The sequence below is a fragment of the Oncorhynchus tshawytscha genome, linkage group LG12 (assembly GCF_018296145.1).
Source record: "Oncorhynchus tshawytscha isolate Ot180627B linkage group LG12, Otsh_v2.0, whole genome shotgun sequence".
NCBI lineage: Eukaryota > Metazoa > Chordata > Actinopteri > Salmoniformes > Salmonidae > Oncorhynchus > Oncorhynchus tshawytscha.
This window is the reverse complement of record NC_056440.1, coordinates 17035638-17063426: the sequence shown is the minus strand read 5'-3', so window position 1 is coordinate 17063426 and position 27789 is coordinate 17035638. Positions and strand designations below refer to the sequence as shown.

Genomic DNA, 27789 nt, shown 5'->3' with positions numbered 1-27789 from the left:
AGCCACAGTGGGATCTGAACAGTTTGTTTACTGTTTATTGTCAAATAAATACATTATTGTATTTATTATTAAGTTATGTAACAACATTTCAACCTTGTTTAGCATTATCTAATCCAAATGTGGAATTATTCCCCTATTTGTTGCCGTTTGGATCAGTTTCAATTATGGACCTTTATTTTGAAAGCGATCCGCAAATTCCACTATTGTGGATAATCCCTATTGTGGTTAGCTTCACACATAGTCGTATGAGCTCTACAATAGGGAAGGGCATGGTAACATGGACTGGAGTTTGACAGGTAAGATCCACCACGCCGGGCTGAATATCGGGAACCAAACTTTGTAATTGTCCGGCCAGGTCTGGACAATTTGCTGACAGTTTTTTTGTCAAGCGATTTGGTTTAGCTGTGTCCAATAGCCTACTCTGTTTATAATTGGCTATTGACGTTGAAATGAATTGAGCGTCTCCGGTTGAGGATTTTCGTGACGAGCGTATATGTTGCGCAATCTAAAGTTGGTGAAGTTTATTTTAAATTGAGTTTCCAATCGTCAGCCTAGATAGATTTGTATTAGCCTATAATCAAATTGCTGGGCTTCTTTCTGTCGCATTTGAAATTGTCATTTCAGGCATGCGCCTACGTTAGCTCATTATTATACTGATACAAATATAAACGCAACATGTAATTAACGATTTTACTGTTACAGGTCATATAAGGAAATCAGTCAATTTAAATAAATGTATTAGGCCCTAATCTATAGATTTCACATGACTGGGCAGGTGCGCAGCCATGGATGGGCCAAGGAGGGCATAGACCCACCCACTGGGGAACCAGGTCCAGCCAATAAGAATTAGTTTTCCCCCACAAAAGGGCTTTATTACAGACAGAAATACTTCTGTTTCATCAGCTGTCCGGGTGGCTGGTCTCTGGCGATCCCGCAGGTGAAGAAGCCGGATGTGGAGTTCCTGGGCTGGCATGGTTACACATGGTTGTGAGCCGGTTGGATGTGCTGCCAAATTCTTTTAAATGAGGTTGGCGGTAGTTTATGGTAGAGAAATTAACATTTAATTAACTGGCAACAGCTCTGGGGGACATTCCTGCAGTCAGCATGCCAATTGCACACTCCATCAAAACTTGAGACATCTGTTGCATTGTTGTGTGACAAAACTGCACATTTTAGAGTGTCCTTTTATTGTCCCCATCACAAGGTGCACCTGTGTAATGATCATGCTATTTAATCTGCTTCTTGATATGCCACACCTGTCAGGTGTATGGATTATCTTGGCAAAGGAGAAATGCTCACTAACAGGGATTGTAAACAAATTTGTGCGCAACGTTTGTGAGAAGCTTTTTGTGCGTTTGGAACATTCTTGGAATCTTTGATTTCACTTCAAGAAACATGGGACCAACACTTTACATGTCACGTTTATATTTTAGTATAGAAGGCCTATTTCAGCTCCCCTTGTGTTTTTGATCTAATAGATTGCACATTCTATGTTATTCATATATATTTGTTTCATTCTGCTTTACATAGTCACACACATACCTGATGTGTAGCCATGTTCGGTGTTTGTCCTGAAATCTGAGTGGTATCATTTCCCACCCTCTCTAGCCTATAGTTAAAGGGATAGTTCACCCAAATAACAAAATTATCAAAATGTTTTCCTTACCCTGTAAGCAGTCTATGAAAATGGTATGACAGAGATCTATGTTTTGGTTTTGTTTACCTGGCCACTGTCTCCAAAATCTACATTTTTTTTCTTTAAGGAATTTTGGAACAAATCCAATGCAAGTCAATATCACCGATATTAGCATTTTTCACATGTCATATGCAAAGCATCAAAGCATGGATTTAATTTGCTGTCTCACCTTGTCCATAGACTGCTTACACGGTAAGGAAACCAATATGTCATTTGGGTGAATTATATCTTTAACTGTAGCAATTGAGGTAGTACTGTTAGATATTGAACCAACAACACCCTGCGCTTAAACACAGAGAGGTTATTCTGACACCCTTCAATGTTGGTTCAATGTGTGTGTTTATGTCCCTATCTCCCATAGCCTACACACAAGCTTGCTATGCTATTACTGCTATCAATCACCTGTTGTTGTTTCTGCAGGGTGACATACTGTAGAGAGGTCTGTAGCGATGGAGGATTTCTGGGTGGTGGTCCTGGCAGGGCTGAAGGTGTGGGTCTACCTCATTGTGGCTCTTCTCATGGTGCCTGCCATGTTTGGCTTCTCCCTGGGCATCTCTGAGACATACATGAAGATCCTGGTCAAAACCCTTGAGGTAAACTGCCTCTGTTCAGAAGTAGGGGGGGGTACAACAAAATGGGAAAGAGAAAATGTAATACTTACACACTCTGTAAAATCTGGTAAACTGCATCACTCAGACAGCGTGAGGGGCACAGCTTCATGTGTCTATAGTTGTCTTAAATGTTATCTATTCATCATGTCCTAAATATAAGACTTGTGGCCTTAATGTATGTATTTATACCACAGCATTAGTGAGGGAGAAACAAATCGATACAGTTTCATATCGCAATATTATTTTGAGCAGGTGGGCTGTAACTGCATCAAAACTCCAGTAATTTCCCTTCATAGCATGTTCTCATCTTCTTAAATATGGAGCCAATTTGTTTTAAGCACTTTTATTTCCATGACTGATCAAAAGTCGTTTTCTCATGGCTCTTGTCCCTCTGCAGCAGACATGGTGAGCAATATGTTTGGAACTTTGAATCGCAATAAATGTATAGAACTGACATGATTTCTGACAGAAAAGCACATATGTTCTCTGCACTTTTCCATCTGAACATCCTGTAACCTTGTGGCCTCCTGGGGAAAAAAACAAACTTTCAAACCCTGTCCAGGGGCTTATCTGGGGTGAGAGTTCAGGGGTGAATATGTGTATGTCCTTTCTCTCCTGTCCTGTTGTGGGTCATGGGGTGAGATGTCAAAGGCTAAAGATGTTTCTCATCTCTCATATTCTCCAGTGGGCCACGTTGAGGATCCAGACAGTCAACAAAGAGCAGCATATAATCGAATCCTCCTCATCCAACGGTGAGCCAATGAGCAGAGCTCATTGGATTAATTTGCTTGATCGATATATAGGATGGATGAATGGATAGAGACATTTATTTACTCATTGGTCTCTGATAAGGAAATGATTGTGGGCATTCCCTAAAGTTGCATGGTTGATAATTTAGGCGTACAAGTCTGGCCAATGTGTTGGAAAGAGAAACCTAAATGTTTTCAGTCACTCCCTTTACTCACACTCCCGTTGCCATTGAGAAACTCTTAAAGAAACATATACAGAATGTTTCTATTCGGTCTGTTTCTCCTCTCTCTCAACAACACTGGTTCCCAAAGACACTGTTGTTTATCTGCTGTGTTCAGAAGCTAATTTACATGTAAAGTGCCTTAGAACAAATCCTGTATGTTAGTGTACCATAGTAGTTAAACAGGTTTTCCTCTGGAGTGCATTGACAATATCATGTCAGGACTGATTTCAGTCAGCTGTCAATGGTTGAAATAGGTTGCATTTATAATATATATATTTTCAATGTGCTCAAGGCACGTTAGGTGGGATGGGGTAACCTATATGAAATTAGAAACCGGATGGTTCAAGCCCTGAATGATGATTGGCTGACAGTATGACAATACTTACATTTTTACTCCATAATTACATTGGTAAGCACTTTATAAAAGCAATAGGGCACCTCTGGGGTTTATGGTATATGACCAATATACCACGGCTAAGGTCTGTATCCAGGCACTCCGCATTGCATCACGCATAAGAACAGCCCTTAGTCGTGGTATATTCCCAGGACCGCCACCCCCTTGGGCCTTATTGCTTAATTATACCACTGAGAACCTAGAGACGGTGTAAACCTGATTTTATTTTATTTATTTTTATAGTGCTTGCAGTGAAATGCTTGGAGCAGTCTCTGTTAATTAGCAGACTGTGATCGTGAGAATTTACAATGTTCTGTGCTGAATGATGTGGCTCTGTGGTGGCTGCCTATCTATCCACTGACGCAATCACTTCACAATTATCAGTCTTAAATCAAATCAAATTTATTTATATAGCCCTTCGTACATCAGCTGATATCTCAAAGTGCTGTACAGAAACCCAGCCTAAAACCCCAAACAGCAAGCAATGCAGGTGTAGAAGCACGGTGGCTAGGAAAAACTCCCTAGAAAGGCCAAAACCTAGGAAGAAATCTAGAGAGGAACCAGGCTATGTGGGGTGGCCAGTCCTCTTCTGGCTGTGCCGGGTGGAGATTATAACAGAACATGGCCAAGATGTTCAAATGTTCATAAATGACCAGCATGGTCGAATAATAATAAGGCAGAACAGTTGAAACTGGAGCAGCAGCACGGCCAGGTGGACTGGGGACAGCAAGGATTCATCATGTCAGGTAGTCCTGGGGCATGGTCCTAGGGCTCAGGTCCTCAGAGAGAGAGAGAGAGAGAAGGAGAGAATTAGAGAACGCACACTTAGATTCACACAGGACACTGAATAGGACAGGAGAAGTACTCCAGATATAACAAACTGACCCTAGCCCCCCGACACAAACTACTGCAGCATAAATCCTGGAGGCTGAGACAGGAGGGGTCAGGAGACACTGTGGTCCCATCCGATGACACCCCCGGACAGGGCCAAACAGGAAGGATATAACCCCACCCACTTTGCCAAAGCACAGCCCCCACACCACTAGAGGGATATCTTCAACCACCAACTTACCATCCTGAGACAAGGCTGAGTATAGCCCACAAAGATCTCTGCCATGGCACAACCCAAGAGGGGGCGCCAACCCAGACAGGATGACCACATCAGTGAATCAACGCACTCAGGTGACGCACCCCTTCCAGGGACGGCATGAGAGAGCCCCAGTAAGCCAGTGACTCAGCCCCTGTAATAGGGTTAGAGGCAGAGAATCCCAGTGGAAAGAGGGGAACCGGCCAGGCAGAGACAGCAAGGGCGGTTCGTTGCTCCAGAGCCTTTCCGTTCACCTTCCCACTCCTGGGCCAGACTACACTCAATCATATGACCCACTGAAGAGATGAGTCTTCAGTAAAGACTTAAAGGTTGAGACCGAGTTTGCGTCTCTGACATGGGTAGGCAGACCGTTCCATAAAAATGGAGCTCTATAGGAGAAAGCCCTGCCTCCAGCTGTTTGCTTAGAAATTCTAGGGACAATTAGGAGTCCTGCATCTTGTGACCGTAGCGTACGTGTAGGTATGTACGGCAGGACCAAATCAGAGAGATAGGTAGGAGCAAGCCCATGTAATGCTTTGTAGGTTAGCAGTAAAACCTTAATCAGCCCTTGCTTTGACAGGAAGCCAGTGTAGAGAGGCTAGCACTGGAGTAATATTATCAAATTTTTTGGTTCTAGTCAGGATTCTAGCAGCCGTATTTAGCACCAACTGAAGTTTATTTAGTGTTTTATCCGGGTAGCCGGAAAGTAGAGCATTGCAGTAGTCTAACCTAGAAGTGACAAAGGCATGGATTAATTTTTCTGTATCATTTTTGGACAGAAAGTTTCTGATTTTTGCACTGTTACGTAGATGGAAAAAAGCTGTCCTTGAAATGGTCTTGATATGTTCTTCAAAAGAGAGATCAGGGTCCAGAGTAACGCCGAGGTCCTTTACAGTTTTATTTGAGACGACTGTACAACCATTAAGATTAATTGTCAGATTCAACAGAAGATCTCTTTGTTTCTTGGGACCTAGAACAAGCATCTCTGTTTTGTCTGAGTTTAAAAGTAGAAAGTTTGCAGCCATCCACTTCCTTATGTCTGAAACACATGCTTCTAGCAAGGGCAATTTTGGGGCTTCACCATGTTTCATTGAAATGTACAGCTGTGTGTCATCCGCATAGCAGTGAAAGTTAACATTATGTTTTCGAATAACATCCCCAAGAGGTAAAATATATAGTGAAAACAATAGTGGTCCTAAAACGGAACCTTGAGGAACACCGAAATTTACAGTTGATAGGTCAGAGGACAAACCATTCACAGAGACAAACTTATATCTTTCCGACAGATAAGATCTAAACCAGGCCAGAACTTGTCCGTGCAGACCAATTTGGGTTTCCAATCTCTCCAAAAGAATGTGGTGATCGATGGTATCAAAAGCAGCACTAAGGTCTAGGAGCACGAGGACAGATGCAGAGCCTCGGTCCGATGCCATTAAAATGTCATTTACCACCTTCACAAGTGCCGTCTCAGTGCTATAATGGGGTCTAAAACCAGACTGAAGCATTTTGTATACATTGTTTGTCTTCAGGAAGGCAGTAAGTTGCTGCGCAACAGCCTTTTCTAAAATTTTTGAGAGGAATGGAAGATTCGATATAGGCCGATAGTTTTTTATATTTTCTGGGTCAAGGTTTGACTTTTTCAAGAGGCTTTATTACTGCCACTTTTAGTGAGTTTGGTACACATCCGGTGGATAGAGAGCCGTTTATTATGTTCAACATAGGAGGGCCAAGCACAGGAAGCAGCTCTTTCAGTAGTTTAGTTGGAATAGGGTCCAGTATGCAGCTTGACGGTTTAGAGGCCATGATTATTTTCATCATTGTGTCAAGAGATATAGTACTAAAACACTTGAGCGTCTCTCTTGATCCTAGGTCCTGGCAGAGTTGTGCAGACTCAGGACAACTGAGCTTTGAAGGAATACGCAGATTTAAAGAGGAGTCCGTAATTTGCTTTCTAATAATCATAATCTTTTCCTCGAAGTTCATGAATTTATCACTGCTAAAGTGAAAGTCATCCTCTCTTGGGGAATGCTGCTTTTTAGTTAGCTTTGCGACAGTATCAAAAAGGAATTTCAGATTGTTCTTATTTTCCTCAATTAAGTTAGAAAAATAGGATGATCGAGCAGCAGTAAGGGCTCTTCGGTACTGCACGGTACTGTCTTTCCAAGCTAGTCGGAAGACTTCTAGTTTGGTGTGGCTCCATTTCCGTTCCAATTTTCTGGAAGCTTGCTTCAGAGCTCGGGTATTTTCTGTGTACCAGGGAGCTAGTTTCTTATGAGAAATGTTTTTAGTTTTTAGGGGTGCAACTGCATCTAGGGTATTGCGCAAGGTTAAATTTAGTTCCTCAGTTAGGTGGTTAACTGATTTTTGTCCTCTGGCGTCCTTGGGTAGACAGAGGGAATCTGGCAGGACATCAAGGAATCTTTGTGTTGTCTGTGAATTTATAGCACGACTTTTGATGTTCCTTGGTTGGGGTCTGAGCAGATTATTTGTTGCAATTGCAAACGTAATAAAATAGTGGTCCGATAGTCCAGGATTTTGAGGAAAAACATTAAGATCCACAACATTTATTCCATGGGACAAAACTAGGTCCAGCGTATGACTGTGACAGTGAGTGGGTCCAGAGACATGTTGGACAAAACCCACTGAGTCGATGATGGCTCCGAAAGCCTTTTGGAGTGGGTCTGTGGACTTTTCCATGTGAATATTAAAGTCACCAAAGATTAGAATATTATCTGCTATGACTACAAGGTCCGATAGGAATTCAGGGAACTCAGTGAGGAACGCTGCATATGGCCCAGGAGGCCTGTAAACAGTAGCTATAAAAAGTGATTGAGTAGGCTGCATAGATTTCATGACTAGAAGCTCAAAAGACGAAAACGTCTTTTTTTTTTGTAAATTGAAATTTGCTATCGTAAATGTTAGCAACACCTCCGCCTTTGCGGGATGCACGGGGGATATGGTCACTAGTGTAGCCAGGAGGTGAGGCCTCATTTAACACAGTAAATTCATCAGGTGTAAGCCATGTTTCAGTCAGGCCAATCACATCAAGATTATGATCAGTGATTAGTTCATTGACTATAATTGCCTTTGAAGTAAGGGATCTAACATTAAGTAGCCCTATTTTGAGATGTGAGGTATCATGATCTCTTTCAATAATGACAGGAATGGAGGTGGTCTTTATCCTAGTGAGATTGCTAAGGTGAACACCGCCATGTTTAGTTTTGCCCAACCTAGGTCGAGGCACAGACACGGTCTCAATGGGGAACGCTGAGCTGACTACACTGACTGTGCTAGTGGCAGACTCCACTATGCTGGCAGGCTGGCTAACAGCCTGCTGCCTGGCCTGCACCCTATTTCATTGTGGAGCTAGAGGAGTTAGAGCCCTGTCTATGTTGGTAGATAAGATGAGAGCATCCCTCCAGCTAGGATGGAGTCCGTCACTCCTCAGCAGGTCAGGCTTCGTCCTGTTTGTGGCTGAGTCCCAGAAAGAGGGCCAATTATCTACAAATTCTATCTTTTGGGAGGGGCAGAAAACCGTTTTCAACCAGCGATTGAAAACTGGTTTGTCAGGGGGCAATTCAATCAAACTCACAGCGCTGTGTTCACTAGCTAGCACAGCACATCAAGATGCTCTTTCAATTTGTTATATAGAAAACTCACAGGATGGTTTCTGTATTGTACTCCCCTCACTGTAGATGCTGGTTGTAGTTTTCAAAGAAAACAAATGGGTCCAGCATAAACATTGCTTTAGCAGGATTGATTGAATTCAGCATAAAGTCAGTCACTCTGTCTCTCTCTCCTGAACTTTGCCTCGTGCGTCATCAGATTGAGTCTCCTCAGCTGATTTCACTGCCTTCAGACCTCTAGGAGGAAGGGATACACTGTGGTGGGGTAATCTGATCCTAGACCTGTGATTACCTCGAGATGACAGACACACAAAGGGCCGTTTACTATGTTTGATGGCCTGTCATTTCTTATGGATTTTGTAGGAAAATGATATTGGTGATTTAAACTGTTTAGGATCAGGACTAGGGTTGTTGTTAGTGACTCAGCTATCGGCCCAATATTTCTCAATATGGAGCAACAGTGTGAGTTAGTTGGTGACACTCCTAAATGTGTTGCAGTTCTGTGACTCATTTCCTTTCTCGACAGCTCCTAACATGCCCATGGTCGTTTGACATATTTGTCATTCAAAATGAATAAACTTATTGAACTTTGAAGCTCTTTGTTTGTGACTCTGTGAATGTTGTCTGTATTGATGGTAAAATATAAAACAAATGAATCTTTATCAACTACAGATAGCGGTACGATATGATCACATCTGAAAATGATATAGGGTTGACTAGGTGATATCTTTGTGTGTGGATTTCCAGGCCTCATCCAGAGGGATGATGGTTCTATGGAGGAGGCGCTTGGGGAGTTGAGGCGCAGTCGCCCTAAACCACCAGTGGGAGGGGACTTCACACTCAGCGACTGTTTCTACTTCTACAGACGAGGCATCGAAGACATCGTAGAGGATGAGGTGAGATCACAACTAGAATAAGATTGATGCCTAATTCCAAATGTACCCCTAATGCTAGATATTCTATGATGGCCCCTGATAGATCTGAGCTATACAGTAATGCTTAACTCTCTGGTAGGCTAAGATGAGTTTCCTAGTTATTGCCTTTACTGCACACGTCCAGTCCTTTCATATCAACGAAGGGGCATCAGGAAGTGTTTAGGGCCAGGGGTTGATTCAGGATTGAGAAAAACGGTACAACGTCTATTCAAAGTCCAGACTTTCTTTCTGTACAGGTAGGCCTACATTATTTGTAATGTTGTTCTTCTGATTTCAAGGTGACCCAGCGGTTTTCATCAGAGGAGCTGGTGTCGTGGAACCTGCTAACTCGCACCAACATTGACTTCCAGTACATCAGCCTCAAACTGACCATGGTCTGGGGGCTGGGTGTGTTCATACGCTACTGCATCCTGGCTCCACTCAGGTAACACCTGGGAGTGTGAAATCATTCAGAATCACTCTTCCCCTATAGCAAGGCCTCAGTTCTCCTACAGTTCACATCCCTGAACCAAACATACATGCCATGTACCAGTAATATTAAATGCAGTGCTTACCACAAATAATCCAGCTAGTGGCTGAATAGACAGGATGCACAACCACAGATATCAATAAAGTGTGGAGCACAGGTGGCTGTTGAGGGGAGAACGGCTCATAATAATGTCCGGAACAGTGCGAATGGCATCAAACACCTGGAGGCCATGTGTTTGGTGTATTAGTTACCATTCCACTGATTCCGCTCCAGTCATTACTACGAGCCCGTCCTCCCCAATTACGGTGCCACCAACCTCCTGTGGTGTGGAGTGTTGGCTCATGACCAGCATAATGTGTTGTGTCATGTATGTTCCTGAGTGAGAATGTTTTCTTTCAGGATCACGCTGGCATCTATAGGCCTGACCTGGCTGGTGATAGGAACCACTGCTGTAGGATTCCTCCCCAACTGGAGGTACACTCACACAGCTTTCAATCTACAAGTTCACACAGGATTGTGAGACATTCCTCTCGTCATTGTATTTTAGTCATCTTTAAGGTAGTGCCTGTGTGTTCTGTAGGCTGAAGTCCTGGCTGAGCGATTGGGTCCATGTGATGTGCTACAGGATCTGTGCCCGAGGCCTCTCCTGCACCATCCACTACTATAACAAGTCAGTTAACTGACCTCCCCTCTTGCACATCTCTACTCAGCAAGCTATTACACACCATCCTGTCCCCAAGTGACCCTACTGTTGGTCCTTTTTTTATTTTACTTTAGTGTGTGTGTGTGTGTGTGTGTGTGTGTGTGTGTGTGTGTGTGTGTGTGTGTGTGTGTGGTCTCCATCTTGTTTTACAGAGAAAACAGACCCAGAAAAGGAGGAATCTGTGTGGCCAATCACACCTCCCCGATTGATATCGTAATTCTCTGCAACGATGGGTGTTACGCCATGGTACGTGAAATAAAGCTGACATTAAGCCTCGCTTGAAATGGCTGAACTGTGTGAAATTTGTTGATTGACGCTCAATTGACTGCTTTCTCTCTGTGTAGCCTATTTTTATTTTGTACACCATTTTATACATGTTTGTGTACCTTACATTTATCTGACAATTTACTACTTTATTCTTCTTTAATCCTAATCGGATGAATTGTCTGTGAAAGGAATTCTGAGGACTTTATTTGGGATTTGATCTGATGTGTTTTAGGTGGGCCAGTCACATGGTGGCCTGATGGGAGTGCTGCAGAGGGCCATGGCCAGGTCCTGTCCTCACATCTGGTTTGAGAGAGCTGATATGAAAGATCGCCACCTGGTGGCCAAGAGGTGAGCTTACCTGTTCACTGTTATTCCTATCTCTACCTACAATGTTCAGACAAGCAATGACATGCCCATTGAAAATGGCTACAGACAAATAATCAGTCATATCTAATCATATTTCCTCATCCTGATAATGTACTCCTGCCAGACAGCTTACTTACAATATGTTCTCTGCTTTATAGGTGCTTGTCAGTAAAACCAAACTCTAGCACATTCATGCACAAATGTATTAGTCACAAGTCATTGCCATTGACAATTAGGGATATAATTTAACACTGACATTTTCTGATATGGACATGCATTATAGTTCCAGTTGGAGCTATGTTCATACTCCTCCCAGATATGAAGTTAGGTTTTCTAACTGTTATTAATATTTACAGGTTGACGGATCACGTGAATGACAACACAAAGCTTCCTATATTGATCTTTCCAGAAGGTGGGTTCTATTTAATTTGGATAGTCAGTCCATCTGTAGATGCTCTACAATCTACTAACCCTAACGCTAACCTTAACCCCAAGCTTAACCCTCACCCTTATTCTACTCCTAACCCTAGCAAGCAGTTGCTTATCAACAGATGGTCATGCTAACAACAAACTATCTGTAGAGCATCTACAGATGGAAAATCCGGACTATCCGAATCGGTAAGTGCTACATTGGCCAAATGGATTAGCATGAAGTTGCCCTTAGACACTGATTTAAGCCAGTGCCTTGGTTAGTTAGGGTTTTCTGATCCTACACCTACAAATATACATATGCTGTATACCAGGTATTCCCAAACTGAAATCATTTTCTTCACATTTTCAAACAAGTACATTTGTATTTTCCAAGCTATACATTTGGGTGAGTTTTTTTTCTTTCTCGCCTGAGTAGCCTAGTTTGACTGCCAAAAATACATTTAAACCATCTAGTGTTCAGCGAAATAACAACACAATGTCAAATACAGGTAGTCTTGTCATAATTAACATCCAATCACATTCACCGTTACTCTCTCACGGGAAACATTCACTCTTGCGCAGACATTTAGAAATGAAACATGACCTTTTGAAAAATAAGCCACAGGATTTTTAAAATAAAAAATAAAGATGTTCGAGTAGTAAGACATGTATAAAAGCAACAGATACAATTAATAAGACTGGGCTAGAAGCGTCTTATATGGTGAGTTACCGAGTGGCTAGGACAGGCAAGACCCATGCTATTGTGGAGGACTTCATTCTTCCTGCTGCCTTCGATATGGCAGAGACAATGTTGGGGAGAAAAGGCCCAAAAAACTATACAGACAATGCCTTCATCAAACAACACTGTTTCACGATGCATCAGTGACATGGCAGGAGATGTTTTGAAACAATTACTATGCGTTTCAGCTGGATGAGTCAACAGATGTGGAGGGCCTGGCACATCTCCTGGTATATGTCCGTTACGTTTATGGGGGGTCAATTAAGGAAGACATCCTCTTCTGGAAACCAGGACAACATGAGAGGATATTTTTAAAGTAGTGGACATCTTTTTGACATCAAATTGAATTTGGTGGTCAAGATGTGTTGATATCTGTACTGATGGTGCAAAAGCCATGACAGGGAGACATAGTGGAGTGGTAACGTGTGTGCAAGCAGTTGCTCCCGACGCCACTTGGGTACACTGCAGCATCCACCCAGAGGCTCTTGCTGCCAGGGAAATCCTGACAGCTCGAAAGATGTTTTGGACACTACAGTGAAAATGGTTAACTTTGTTAAAGCAAGGCCCCTGAACTCTTGTGTATTTTCTGCATTATGCAATGATATGGGCAGCGACCATGTAACGCTTTTACAACATACTGAAGTGCGCTGGTTTTCAAGGGGCAAAGTATTGACACGTTTTTTTTAAATTGAGAGACGAGTTTAAAGTTTTCTTCACTGACCATAATTTTCACTTGTCTGACAGCTTGCATGATGACGCGTTTCTCACACGACTGGCCTATCTGGGTGATGTTTTTTCTCGCCTGAATGATTTGAATCTAGGATTACAGGGACTCTCCACAACTATATTCAATGTGCGGGACAACATTGAGGCTATGATTAAGAAGTTGGAGCTCTTTTCTGTCTCCATTAACAAGGACAACACGCAGGTCTTTCCATCATTGTATGATTTTTTTTTTTTTGCGTGCAAATCAATTCAAGCTTACGGACAATGTCAAATGTGATATATCGAAGCACCTGATTAAGCTGGGTACGCAGATACTTTCCTGAAACAGACGACACATACCACTGGATTCTCTATACCTTTCATGCCCTGCCTCTAGTCCACTTACCGATATCTGAAAAAAAGAGCCTGTGAAAATTAAATTTAATCAGAAGCCACTGCCAGATTTCTGGATACTACGCTCAGAGTTTCTTGCCTTGGCAAATTGCGCTGTTAAGACATGTACATATGTGAGAGTGGATTCTCAGATCTCACTAGCATGAAAACTAAATACAGGCACAGACTGTGTGTGGAAAATGATTCAAGACCGACTCCAATACAACTCAACATTGCAGAGTTATGAGCATCTTTTCAAGCACACCCTTTTCATTAACCTGTGGTGAGTTATTCACAATTTTTTGATGAACAAATAAAGTTTTATGTGTAAGATGGCTAAATAAAGAGCAAAATGATTGATTATTGTTATTATTTGTGCCCTGGTCCTATAAGAGTTCTTTGAAACTTCCCACAAGCTGGGTTACGACGACAACTCTCACTCATGCTTATGTTTAATAAATGTATAGTGTGTGTGGCAGGCTTACAATGATGGCAAAAAACAACATTTGAGTGTACTGACCCTGGTACGAGAGGGGGTACGCAGCTGGAGGTTGAATGTTTTGAAGGAGTACGGGACTTTAAAAAGTTTGGGAACGACTGCTGTATACAGTATATGCAAGTCACGTGTGTGTAATATATCTCATATGCAGGGCCTTGCAGTTTTCACCCTTTTCTGTCATTTTGGAGAGCATTGTTATCTTAGGATCTATATACTGTATGTTTGTGGTGGTTGTGGCTTATCTACAGTGCATATTTCTGGTGTCCTCAGGGACCTGTATCAACAACACGTCTGTCATGATGTTCAAAAAGGGAAGTTTTGAGATTGGAGGAACAATATACCCAGTAGCCATAAAGGTGAGGCATCAATATCACTGCTTCTGTTCAGTAGTTGACATTTCCCTAAATCACGCAAAGATGGCATTGGGAAAGTTGCAAGAAAATGTCAGCACGTCTTTGAAGAGGTGTTCTGTCAACTGTGGGACCATCTCCCTCCCGCAGTATGACCCTCAGTTTGGGGATGCGTTCTGGAACAGTGCCAAGTACAACATGGTGAGCTACCTGCTGAGGATGATGACCAGCTGGGCTATAGTCTGCAACGTCTGGTACCTGCCAGCCATGACCCAACAGGTGTGTGTATACAACACACAGACACACACAACCTGCCAGCCATGACCCAGCAGGTGTGTATACAACACAGACACACACAACCTGCCAGCCATGACCCAACAGGTGTGTATACAACACAGACACACACAACCTGCCAGCCATGACCCAACAGGTGTGTATACAACACAGACACACACAACCTGCCAGCCATGACCCGACAGGTGTGTATACAACACAGACACACACTGCCAGCCATGACCCAACCATGACACACAACCTGCCAGCCATGACCCAACAGGTGTGTATACAACACAGACACACACAACCTGCCAGCCATGACCCAACAGGTGTGTGTATACAACACACAGACACACACAACCTGCCAGCCATGCACCAAGTGCCACTGATCTATTTCCTCTTTTCACAGGCAGGGGAGGATGCTGTCCAGTTTGCCAACAGAGTCAAGTCTGCCATCGCACATCGGGGGGGACTAGTGGACTTGTCCTGGTAAGAATATCCTTCCGTCCTTCTATAAGGATTTTCTGATAATTCACTTGCACTAGCACCTAGGCATAAACATTTGACAGCCTAACTGCCTCGTACTGTCTTTGACCTAGGCAGTGAAGGCATTGGCCTCTTTGCTGAGGAATGGGATTGTTTCTCTTGTGTGTTTTGTCATCTTGTAAATGTGTGTTATGTTTTATTCACTTATTGTGAATATGCTCCTGAGTGGCGCAGCGGTCTAAGCCACTGCATCTCAGTGCTTGAGGCGTCACTAACCCTGGTTCGAATCCAGGCCGCGATTGGGAATCTCATAGGGCAGAGCACAATTGGCCCAGCATCGTCCTGGTTTGGCCGATGTAGGCCGTCATTGTAAATAAGAATTTATTCTTAACTGACTTGCCTAGTTAAATAAATATGCAGGGCTCCCCTGTAAAAGAGACCTTGGTCTCTCCTTGTTAAAATAAAGGGAAAAAAAAAAAAAGGCACACACAATTGCAGTAGATTCGCTTGAGCACAGATACGTTCGTTTCTTAAAGAACATTGGTCCCATGGGGCTCAGTTGGTAGAGCATAGCGCTTGCAACGCCAGAGTTGTGGGTTCAGTTCCCACAGGGAACCAGTTTGGGAAAAGTAGGAAATGTATAAGTGTGTCTGCTAAATTACAAATGTAAAAGTTTCTTACGTGTGTTTTGTTCCTGTGTAGGGATGGGGGCCTGAAGAGGGCCAAGGTGAAGGATATGTTTAAAGAGGAGCAGCAGAAGATGTACAGCAGCATGGTGGTTGGGAGTGAGAAGGACAACAGCAGTCACAGCGACTGACACCCTCCACTACCACATCCCTGCCTGATGACTGACTAACACCGATGACCACGGACTAGACTGCCATCGTGTGGATGGACCATTCAGGGATGTAACATTGACCGTGTCTTGCAGACTGTATGATAACTGATAAGCCAATTCGCATTACATTGGAAAGACTGTGTCAACACTAGTGCAATGGAACTGTAAAGGAGATGAGGTGGCAGGTCCGATTGGAATAGCTCTTTATCGTGCTGCAGTAAAAAATGGTTCTACTAGGAAATGACTATGAAATCCTGTTTGGCATTCGAATGAATTAATAACCTTGTGACCGTATAACTTTTTGTTTAATCCCAGAGTTCTGAATGTCAGAGTTTCGTTATGCATATACGATGACTGTTTATTTTTTGTGTGAATGTTTTTTCGACCCCCTGTATGTTGAGCCCAGTAGATCAATCAATGCTGCTAATTGTTTGAAAATAAACATTAGTCTTCCGCTGTTCCCTATTTTAGGGGTGTGTTTATTAACAAGCTCAGCTACTAGAACAAGGTAGTCAGAATCAGTAAAACTGATTGTGAATTGATGATTTTAAATGTTTTATAAACAGTGCTGTGACTAGTTTTACATGGTATGCCGCTACCAGGATTTGATATTACGGCAGTGGCGGTTTTAGCATGTAAATCTTGGTGGGGCAAAAAATATGAACAACAAAATGCAAAGCCACTACACGAAACAATACATTAATTGCACTCAAACGGTGCCCACAAACTGTTAGGACCTACATAAAGCTGTCCTGACATCTTACCACTGCCTACAACTGGCTATCAGTGGAGCCTTTTCTGGAAGTGAAACAGTTCATTCAGCCTCTTTTGCTACCCTTAAAAAAACATGGCTAACTTGCTTAAACAAATTGAGATTTTACAAACTGGCATAAGGGAATGCCAAGCGGACAGGAGGCAATCCGTCATTTCAATAAAGACAATGAGCGAGCTAGGACAGATGTAACGTTAGTCAATACAACTATTTGTTTAGCACTTAAAACATACAGCGACAGAATTCAGAACATGGGCTGTTCTTACAGTGCTCTCTCTGTACACCCAGTTAGAACCGTCGGCTAAATAATACAATATTCAATGATTCATTTCTCTAAAACAGGTTATAGGCTACAGTAGAACAGTCAAAAGTAGGCAAAGTTAAGAGAGGTATATAGACCAAGTTATTAGGGTGAGGCACATGGCTACTAACATCTTACTACACAACATGCTTAGTATTACTTTCTTAGTGTTAGGGGTGTGTATCGGAGTCAAAGTCAGGTGCAGGAGAGCAGAGTGTAGTGAACAGGCACACTTTTTATTTCGGTTAAAATGACAGCACAAAATAACACAAAATGTGCCCAAAACACGGAACATAGACAAAAAATAATGAGCGTAACAATATCCACAATATCAAAATACACAACACAAACAATCCTACATGATGGGGAACAGAGGAATAAATACATATGAATTGATTGGGGAATGAAAACCAGGTGTGCAGGGAACAAGACAAAACAAATGGATACATGAAAAATGCCGGTAACACCGAACGCCGCCTGAACAAGGAGAGGAGCCGACTTCGGCGGAAGTCGTGACACTTAGCTACAGTATACATATCTCCCTGGCATATTACATAATTTATGAAGCAGCATACAAAACATTTTTGGACTCACATTGTTGTGCTCGGCTCACTTGAACAGGAAGGTGGAGCGGAGGTCCTCCAAGTTAAGTTATTTTGAGCGCTGCACAAATCTTGCTTCATTGACAGCATGGCCAATGTTGAATTTTATAATTTGAAACGTAGAAAAGTGCCCCTTAATCCTAGATTTGGGACCACACAGCCACCGTCACTGATTCCTTCCAAACCACTCGTTGAATTTGTGGTTTCCAACTTGTGTTGGATGGCCAATGAGCACCGATACGTTTTATCTATAATATATTTTCATTATTTCTCTTCCTATGACAAGGATTAAAAATTATTTGCCAGTAGATTGTCGACTTGATTCATGATGATCACTGCTAGCTAAGATTGTGAAAGTATGATGTTGACATGATCATTCCAATCAAAGCTACTGTACATATAACGTGATTTGAAGTCATTTTATCTGTGCCCAATGACCTGGAGCCTTCTTGGATGGCACTTCTAATGTAACTCTATGGCAGCACCCAAGGTTCTAGAATTTTCGAAGTCTACGCTTAGACTTGGCGGTGACGTAGTACCCCATGAGTGACAGAACACTGAGCCAATCACGGTGCAACGCTCCATATTTTCTGTTGGCTTGCCCCACCACAGAAAGCACTGAGCTAGGCTGAAAAACCTACATTTTGGAGCTGCCTTACTCAAGAAAACAAAAAAGAGACCACGTTTATATGCGGCCTTGTTAACTCAATGATATATATTATTTTTACATAATTTTTAAACTGATATGTGACACGTATTAATACCAAAATAAAATGCAAAACAGGCAAGCTCCCCCAAAAAGTATTTTTAATACATTTTTTTTTTTTGCAAAAAATGTGGGGCTCAAAACCTGCCCTGAATGACGGGTCGCACTATATCGTGCTACCAAAACATACATTTATACCAACATTTTAGAATACCCTAGTACCTTCACATGATACTACCGAGTTGTTCAGCCCTACCGTTCTAAAGAACCTGTTAGAGCCTGTTATAAAATGTTTATAACGTCTGTTTTTATAAATTAAGTTGAATTTAAGCAACAGCCACTAGTCTCTTGCATGAGCATGTCATATCACGTGTGGCAGATGTCATCAACCAGCTCTTCGCGTCTATTCCTCCGTCAGTATATATTTAAAAAAAAGACTTAGCGGGGATGCAGACCCAGACTCTAATGAGTCTTCTGTTAGATTTTTACATTTGTTACAATGGAGCAGCTCGCTGCTGAGCGAGCAATCGCCTGTTATAACCAAGACCACAGATCAGTCTGAGTAGACTTTGCCAGTTCACTGTCATGCAGCCTCTGAGTGTCAGAGAGGGAAAATGGCAGTTTTACAACACATAAAGCGTATCGTCTCTAGCCTAAACGGTTAAAACAATATGACCCATGTTATCGGATGTGCCATTTTTAACATTTCTATCGCGATTCGTGCGCATTTTATATAATTTCACAAACCATGTCGCGGGCCGTTTTAAACCTATCCCAGATCGCTAATTATTGGTTTGAAAACAAACAACGATGTGCTTCAAAATGTATGATTTATATAGGGGTAATGTCAGCCAAAACTATGTCAAACGTCTTATTTCTGGTGCCTAACGTTTTAAAAGTTGTGTATGAGGGAGACAGAGAGAATGTGTGTGTTAAGGTTTCACGCAGTGTTTTCCCTTTACTGCCACAACGACATGCAGATCATTATGCATGTATATCACAGGAGGTTGTTGGCACCTTAACTGGGGAGGACGGGTTTGTGGTAATGTCTGGAGCGGAATCAGTGGGATGGAATCAAACATGGTTTCTATGTGTTTGATGCAATTCAATATATGCCGTTCCAGCCATTATTATGAGCCTTCCTCCCTTCAGCAGCCTCCACTGATGTACAGGTTATTTCTTCCTCCCACTCCTCCAGCCAAATCACAGGTAGGCCAGATGAAAACAGGAACGTTGTTTTGTACAAGTAACGTTTTGCTTGACACATCAACAAAAACATGCTTTTGATGGAAAACATCCATAGATGCTGTTAGAATGAAATAGCCTAAAATGGTGTGAGGCATGGTTTTATTAAATAGTTGTATTATTGTTAAATGTTAATTGACCATTTTAGCAGAGAGAACTTGATGCATTGCAATAATTGCCACACATGGACATGAATCCAAAAATATGTTTTGCTTCATCAGGATGCAACATTTGTTTTAAACAAGATGTCTCCTTTATTTAATTCAACAGAGAGTAAAGATAATTTCACCCACCTTCTCAGATAGGAATCACAGTTCTTGACAGGTTTTGCCTCTTTCTTCACGCCATCTGGTGCCCATGCTATGGATGTATCTATCCCCACATCTACTGCAACTCCAGAAGATATAGGCATCTCTGCTTCTTCTACAACGACTACATCTCACACTGCAAAAACTAAAACATCGCACAAACACCTAAGTCTAGGGACTTAGAAGAGTATAGCTGGTATCCTAAGCCTTGTGTACAAATTTGTCCGTCCAGTTCTGCATCTGTTTTGACCAGGAGAATGTGGTGGCTGTCTGGCAGTGGAGTTTACAAAAGGGTTTGTTGTTGTATCCACGACAACCAAAGCCTAAATGACTGGAACCAGAGTCACATATAAATATATGGCTCTGACTGGAACTACACAGCCCTCATTGAAGTGTGGCCCTTTCTCCTGAATGTGCCTAAAAAAAGTCCTATTTGGGGTATTAATCTAAATCTTGCACGCTTTGAGGCGGATATGAATGTGGGAGGGGACTAAGGGGACTAAATATGTTGAATTGAGTATGTTTTGCTTTATTTTATAGTGTTCAGATGTAGTTTGTGAGTTTTGTTTCCGTTTCCGTGTCAGTCAGCTGTCAGAAACAAGAGTTTGTACAACTATAAAGATGACAACGCTTTCATTGAACTGCAACATCTAAATGTGACCTGGACAGTCGTGAAGAGGGCATGACAAAACCTTTTCCCTCTCAGGAGACTGAAAAATTTGACATGGGTCCCCAGATCCTCAAAAAGTTCTACAGCTGCACCATCGAGAGCATCCTGACCTGTTGCATCACCACCTGGTATGGCAACTGCTCAGCATCTGTCACACCCTGACCATAGTTTGCTTTGTATGTTTCTATGTTTTGTTTGGTCAGGGTGTGATCTGAGTGGGCATTCTATGTTGGATGTCTTGTTTGTCTGTTTCTGTGTTTGGGCCTGATATGGTTCTCAATCAGAGGCAGGTGTTAGTCATTGTCTCTGATTGGGAGCCATATTTAGGTAGCCTGTTTTGTGTTGGGTTTTGTGGGTGGTTGTCTCCTGTGTCAGTATTTGTACCACACGGGACTGTTTCGGGTTTTCACGGTTCTTATTTTGTAGTTTATTCATGTATAGTTTCATTATTAAAGAACCATGAATTATAACCACGCTGCAGTTTGGTCCGCCTCTCCTTCCCAGGAAGAATCCCGTAACAGCATCTGCTCAGTAAGGCGCTACAGAGGGTAGTGCATATAGCCCAGTACATCACTAGGGCCAAGCTTTCTGCCATCCAGGACCTCTATACCAGGCGGTGTCTGAGGAAAGCCCATAAAATTGTCAGAGACTCTAGTTACCCAAGTCATAGACTGTTTTCTCTGCTACCGCACGGCAAGCTGTACCGGAGCGCCAAGTCTAGGACCAAAAGGCTCCTTAACATTTCCTAACCCCAAGCCAGAAGACTGCTGAACAATTAATCAAATGGCCACCGGACTATTTACATTGCCCCCCCCCCTCCATTTGTTTTGTACACTGCTGCTACTCGCTGTTCATTATCTGTGTATAGTCACTTCACCCCCACCTACATGTACAAATTACCTCAACTAAATGGTACCCCCGCACACTGACTCGGTACCGGTATCCTCTGTATATAGGCTCGTTATTGTTATTTTATTGTCTTACTTTTTCTAATTTTTTACTTTAGTTCATTTGGTAAATATTTTCTTAACTCTTCTTGAACTGCACTGTTGGTTTAGGGCTTGTAAGTAAGCATTTCATGGTAATACACTTGTTGTATTCGGCCAATGTGACAAATAAAGTGTCACGTTCTGACCTTTATTTCCTTTGTTTTGTCATTATTTAGTATGGTCAGGGTGTGAGTTGGGGTGGGCAGTCTATGTTTGTTTTTCTATGATTTGGGTATTTCTATGTTTCGGCCTAGTATGGTTCTCAATCAGAGGCAGGTGTCATTAGTTGTCTCTGATTGAGAATCATACTTAGGTAGCCTGGGTTTCACTGTGTGTTTGTGGGTGATTGTTCCTGTCTCTTTGTTTGCACCAGATAGGGCTGTTTTGGGTTTTCACGTTTCTTGTTTTGTTAGTTTGTTCATGTGTAGTTGCTTTATTAAAGAACCATGAATAGTAACCACGCTGCATTTTGGTCCTCCTCTCCTTCGACACAAGAAAACCGTTACATAAAGTTTGATTTGATTTGAAACAAGCCTAAACATTTCACAGACAGGTGTTGATTTTTGAAAATGTCTTTAATGTAGTGGCAAAAGACGAGCACAGAAGAGATTCCAGTTCTGCCCTATCAGGTGTCAGAAGGTCTTTAGGACTCCTCCTTCTCGTCTCCGTGTGTGATGATGTAACACAGTGACTTGTAGTCGATGTTGCCGGCCACGTCAATTGGAGCCACAGAGAAGGCCTGATCCACCTGAGGATTTCATCAGGAGAGGACAGTGGGGTTAGGCAACTCATTGGGAACGGATCCCAAAAAATGTGCACAGATATTGATTCTACTGTCCTTGTAGGACTGTACTACTGATTGAATGATTGATCCCTCTCTCTCTCTAGTAATTTGTCAACTATGTGATTTTAAAAAAAAAGAAGAATTCTTGTTAAGGAGGTAAGAAGGAGTTAGACACTACCAACCTCATCTGCTGTGAATTTATCAGCCTGGTTCATCAGTAATCGTCTAAACCTAAAAAAAAAAAAAACATTTTTGAAAAGACAGAACAAATCGAATAAACTAACATTATACTCTACGTCATTGTACAGTTTGGCAAACTAGGAAGAGATTCAAATGATACTGACTCATCCTTGTTGACGAAGCCTGTGCCGTTTGGGTCAAAGAGCTTGAAGGCAGCGAGGATGGTGTCCTCGGGGTCTGTGCCTGTAGAGGGAGAGTCACGGTATATTCCATAGTTCAGCTAGCACGGACACACACACACACACACACACACACACACACACACACACACACACACACACACACACACACACACACACACACACACACACACACACACACACAATCCAGCCTAATAACCAACAGTATAACCCACATTATATGACATGACATCATAACATTGATATCAGGACATTCATACAGAGGAAACACTAATAAATGACTGTCCCTATGGCAAGATTAAAAGAGACTCAGCCTTCTAATTGTGAAGTAGATTGTGTGTGATGCCAAGGGATCTCACCATTGAGTTTCTCCCCAAACAATGAGAGGAAAACGGTGAAGTTGATAGGACCCTTCCCCTCGTTCAACATCTCATCCAGCTCCTCATCCTTTACGTTCAACTTTCCTGGGAAACAAAAAAACAAATGATTATACCAACATATGCACATGAACGCATGCACACAGACACACACACACGCATTTGTAAAGAGACTGAATACCTAGCTGTCCATAGGTTTCCCTCAGATCCTGTTTTTTGATGACACCATCTCTGTCTTGGTCAATACAGCCGAAAGCCTGGAGACAGACACAGTACAACCGTAAGTTAGTAACAGTGGTGTAAGGTAACTAGTACAAATACTTTGAAGTGCTACTTAAGTACTTTACTATTAATATTTTTGAGAACTTTTACTTTTACTTCTATACATGATACCTGACATCCAAAAGTACTTGTTACATTTCGATAGCAATATAATCCATTTCACGCACCTATCAATATAACAAGTTATGTTGCACTATATTGGATCACTCCAATATGGTATCCTTCCACACAGCAGCATACATTCCAAGTAAGGAATGCAGATTATTCCTGTGTACCTGGTAGTGCTGAGGCTGACCCTCTTAAATAGCTGTTGCCGCACTACTTCATCCTCCTCCTATTTTCGTCTCATTCCAGAGTGGATCCGCTTGGTAAGAGCTCTATGTTATAGTATATGGGGGCAGAAGTATAACCACAGCTATTCAATAGCTTGGAGCAGCTAGCTAGCTAGCCTCTCCATCTGGGTGGTCTACTGCCCCCCCTCCCCACTCGTTTGGCTTGTGTCATCTCGTTTGGGTTTTGTCGTTGTTTTATATTACTTGTGACAGAGTGTACCAACAAGGGGTGATACTCGGTTTAGTTGCTGAGGGTTTGTCTTAGTAGACTGTGTGACTTGTCTATACACTGGAACCCTCATCGGTTTTAGCCTTCGGGTTCGGCGGCCACGCCTACCCCGCAAGATCGGGAGACTGTGTATGTTTTGCACCGGCGGACTTGCAGTTCTCACATGATAGTGAGCTAGGTGTCGCGAGGCACCACGTTTTCATCTCTCACAAGGCGCAGCTAAACACCTTCTTCACTCACTTTGAGGATAACACAGTGCAGCTGACACTGGCCGCTCAAGAGGACTGTTAGCTCTCGTTCTGCGTGGCCGACGTGAGTAAAACATTTAAGAGTGTTAAGCCAGCCCTGACGGCATCCCTAGCCGCGTCCTCAGAGCATGCACAGACCAGCTGGCTGAAGTGTTTGTGGACATATTCGATCTCTCCCTATCCCAGTCTGCTGTCACCACTTGCTTCAAGATGTCCACCATTGTTCCTATACCCAAGAACGCAAAGGTAAATGAACTAAATGACTATCGCTCCGTAGCACTCACTTCTGTCATCATGAAGTGCTTTGAGAGGCTAGTTAAGGATCATATCACCTCCACCTTACCCGGCACCCTAGACCCACTGCAATTTGCATACTGCCCCAATAGATCCATGGATGATGCAATTGCCATCACACTGCACACTGCCCTGTCCCGTCTGCACAGGAGGTATATCTATGTAAGAAAGCTGTTCATGGACTACAGCTGAGCCTTCAACACCATAGTACCATCCAAGCTCATCATTAAGCTTGGGGCCCTGAGTCTGAACCCCACCCTGTGCAACTGGGTCCTTTACATCCTGATGGACCTCTACAAGGCGGTGAAGGTAGGCAACAACACCTTCACTATGCTGGTCCTCAAAACTGGGGCCTCACAAGGGTGCATGCTCGGGACCCTCCTGTACTCCCTGTTCGCCCATGACTCCGTGGCCCCGCACACCTCCAACTCAATCATCAAATTTGCAGAGGACACAACAGTGATAGGCCTGATTACCAACAATGATGAGACAGCCTACAGGGAGGAGGTGAGGGCCCTGGCAGAGTGGTGCCAGGAAAATAACCTCCCCCTCAACAAAACGAATGAGCTAATCATGGACTTCAGGAGACCGCAGAGGGAGCACGCCCCCATCCACATTGACTGTGGTCGGTAAAAAGCTTCAAGTTCCTCGGTGTTCCTCGGCTTTCCTTGGAGTACACATCACTGACAATCTGAAATGGTCCACCCACACAGATAATGTGGTAAAGAAGGCGCAACAGCACTTCTTCAACCTCAGGAGGCTGAAGAAATTCACCTTGGCCCCTCACTGGTACGGCATCTACACCGTCCGCAACCACAGGACTCTCCAAAGGGTGAGGCGGTCAGCCCAATGCATCACCGGGGGCACTCTGCCTGCCTTCCAGGACATCTACAGCACCTGGTGTCACAGGAAGGCCAAGAAGATCATCAAAGACCTCAGCCACCCGAGCCACTGCCTGTTCACACCGTTAACATCCAGAAGGTGAGGTCAGTACAGGTGCATCAAAGCTGGGACCAAGAGACTGAAAAACAGCTTCTATCTGAAGGCTGGTCAATAGCCGGCCTCCGCCCAGTACCTTACCCTGAACTTAGTCACTGTTACTAGTCGGCTACCACCCAGTTACTCAACCATGCATCTTAGCGGCTGCTACCCTATGTACAGACATGGAACACTGGTCACTTTAATAATGTTTACATACTGTTTAACCCATTTAAAATGTATATACTGTATTCTAGTCAAGTCCATCCTTTTCAACTATTGCTGTACATATACTATCCTATCCATGTATTATTCAGATATACTATATAGTCTATCCACATACTGTCCATCATTTCTATACATCCCAACCACAGGTTGGTGGCACCTTAATTGAGGAGGAACCGCTCATGGTAAGGCTTCCCAAATACAGATGTGCCAAGCTTGTAGCGTCATGTCCAAGAAGTCTCAAGGCTGTAAATGCTGACAAAGGTGCTTCAACAAAGTACTGAGTAATGGGTCTGAGTACTTTTCTAAATGTGCTATTTCAGTTTTTTAAAATATATATATATATAAATTTGCAAAAAAATATTGAATCAATTGTAGAATAAGGCTGTGATGTAATAAAATGTGGAAAAAGTCAAGGGGTCTGAAGACTTTCTGAATGCTCTGTATGTATAGAGAAATGCTTGTGTTCCTAGCTGCAACAGTGCAGTAATATCTAACAATACGCACAAATCTAAAGGTGAAAGAATGGAATTAAGAAATAGAGAAATATTAGGACGAGCAATGTCGGAGTCCAGAGTATGTATATATTTAGATGCACCTGTACAGGTGGACCTGTTTGAAACTCAGGAAAACACTCACTTCCCCAGCTGGTTCTCGATGTCGGACCCTACAGGACCTCTGGGTCTGGACACGCTCGCTCACGATTGGATCTTATGTGTTCCCACCATTTCCCCTGATCACAGCTATGCTAGACAGGGTCATTTTGATGGGCCACCAGCTGCACTTGATAGCTCCATGCTGGCCGAGACCACCATGGTTCAGCCTCCTGTTGTCCCTCTTGTCGGGGACTCCATGGCAGCTGCCCCTGAGGCCCAACCTGCTCTTTCAGACACTGTGGCATCCGGACCCGCACCGCCTCCAGCTTTGGGCTCGGCCTCTGAAAGGCGTTAGTGGACCAGTCTAATCGTGGTCACATACGTAACCTTTGTCATCCCTAGCGCCTCTTAACCGGCGTACTCAATAAACACAAATAGAGCATTTGTAAATTATGTGTGAGTTTTGAAGTGTGTCCCTGACTGTCCCGAAAATAAATCTTGTCTTTTCATTTGCTTCATATAAGGAATTTGATGTGTAGAATTTACTTGTACTTTTACTCAAGAATGACAATTAAATATTTTTTTCCACCACTGTACTTAAGTCCATTTAAAACAGATACTTTTAGACTTTTACTCAAGTAGAATTTTACTGGGTGACTTTCACTTTTACCTGAGTCATTTTCTATGAAGGTATCTTTGCTTTTACTCAAGTTTGATAATTGAGTACTTTTTTCACCAGTGGATATATTGCTTTTGTTTGGTTTTAACCTTCATCATAAAATAAATAATTATTATCCAAATGTATTTATCACTTATATTTAAAGCAGTTTCCTCTGATGTCTAATGTCTATGAACCAGCAATCCAAACTACCAATATAGCACTTTTATGAATTAGACAAAGTGTAACTATACCTCCTTAAACTCCTGTATCTGGGACTGTTCGAACATGGAGAAGACATTGGAGCAGCTCTTCTGGGCTCCTCTCTGTCTCTTATTAGCAGCCTTCTTACTGGCCTGAGAAACCAGGACAAATTGACAGACACATGATCTTTGCTGTCACTCAGTCTGACCAGAGTGAGAGGAGAGAGGGAGTCAAACAAAAGCACTTACATCAACATGTAATAAATGAACCATGTATTCTACGTGAAAGAGTATTGAGTGATGAATTCAAACATGTCACATAGATTTTAGCCTCTTCTTCTTACACTAAAACATCCTAGTTTTACTTGACCAAGGTCATCCAAAGTCGGTATGATTTAAATTCAATTCAGCATGATTTACTTTCTAAGGACTTATATTTGTAATCAAAACAGTAGGATATTATAAAAGGGCTTTGAACACTGTAAAAGGAGTTCCAATAGAAAGCTAACACCAGATTTACTCTCTACATAGTCAAAAACGCTTCTAATATTGTATCACAACAATTAAATCCATTCCAGATCAATATTACAGAGACATATTGCTCAAAAGAAAAGTTAGATGGCAAACGATGAATAATATGGAGAATGTCATTTTTCTACTCACCATGTCAGTGTGTGGTGCGATGTCTCTCTTGATCCAGGACTATGTGTGATCAGTGGGGAGGGTTCATATGTATGGCCCATGTTATCTTCTGCCCTCCTATAATAAGCCTGCAGTGGGTGCCAT

The 27789-nt window shown here is 42.6% G+C and overlaps 2 protein-coding genes across 4 annotated transcripts; one reads left to right on the top strand and one right to left on the bottom strand.

Annotated features, from left to right (window-relative positions):
- Window positions 1-197: 197 nt before the first annotated feature.
- On the top strand, window positions 198-16284 carry agpat9l (1-acylglycerol-3-phosphate O-acyltransferase 9, like). Of its 3 annotated transcripts, none has more exons than XM_024438281.1 (14): window positions 198-296; window positions 2117-2289; window positions 2993-3059; window positions 9135-9283; window positions 9601-9746; window positions 10191-10265; window positions 10372-10461; window positions 10656-10740; window positions 10994-11109; window positions 11484-11539; window positions 14145-14230; window positions 14375-14503; window positions 14910-14989; window positions 15689-16284. In XM_024438281.1, the coding sequence occupies exons 2-14, from the start codon at window positions 2146-2148 to the stop codon at window positions 15801-15803; spliced, it is 1338 nt and encodes a 445-aa protein (XP_024294049.1). In that variant the 5' UTR covers window positions 198-296; window positions 2117-2145; the 3' UTR covers window positions 15804-16284. The 3 variants fall into 3 exon arrangements, with proteins under 3 accessions (XP_024294049.1, XP_024294046.1, XP_024294047.1); XM_024438278.1 differs by having other exon boundaries at window positions 10647-10740; XM_024438279.2 differs by lacking the exon at window positions 198-296 and adding an exon at window positions 898-1027 and having other exon boundaries at window positions 10647-10740.
- A 5689-nt stretch (window positions 16285-21973) lies between these two features.
- myl7 (myosin, light chain 7, regulatory) lies at window positions 21974-27768 on the bottom strand. Its single transcript, XM_042331401.1, has 7 exons — window positions 27667-27768; window positions 27055-27156; window positions 23140-23215; window positions 22941-23045; window positions 22546-22624; window positions 22384-22432; window positions 21974-22165 (listed from the first exon to the last, which is right to left on the bottom strand). Exons 1-7 carry the CDS (start codon window positions 27667-27669, stop codon window positions 22061-22063), a joined length of 519 nt encoding a protein of 172 aa, XP_042187335.1. The 5' UTR covers window positions 27670-27768; the 3' UTR covers window positions 21974-22060.
- Between the last annotated feature and the right edge of the window lie 21 nt (window positions 27769-27789).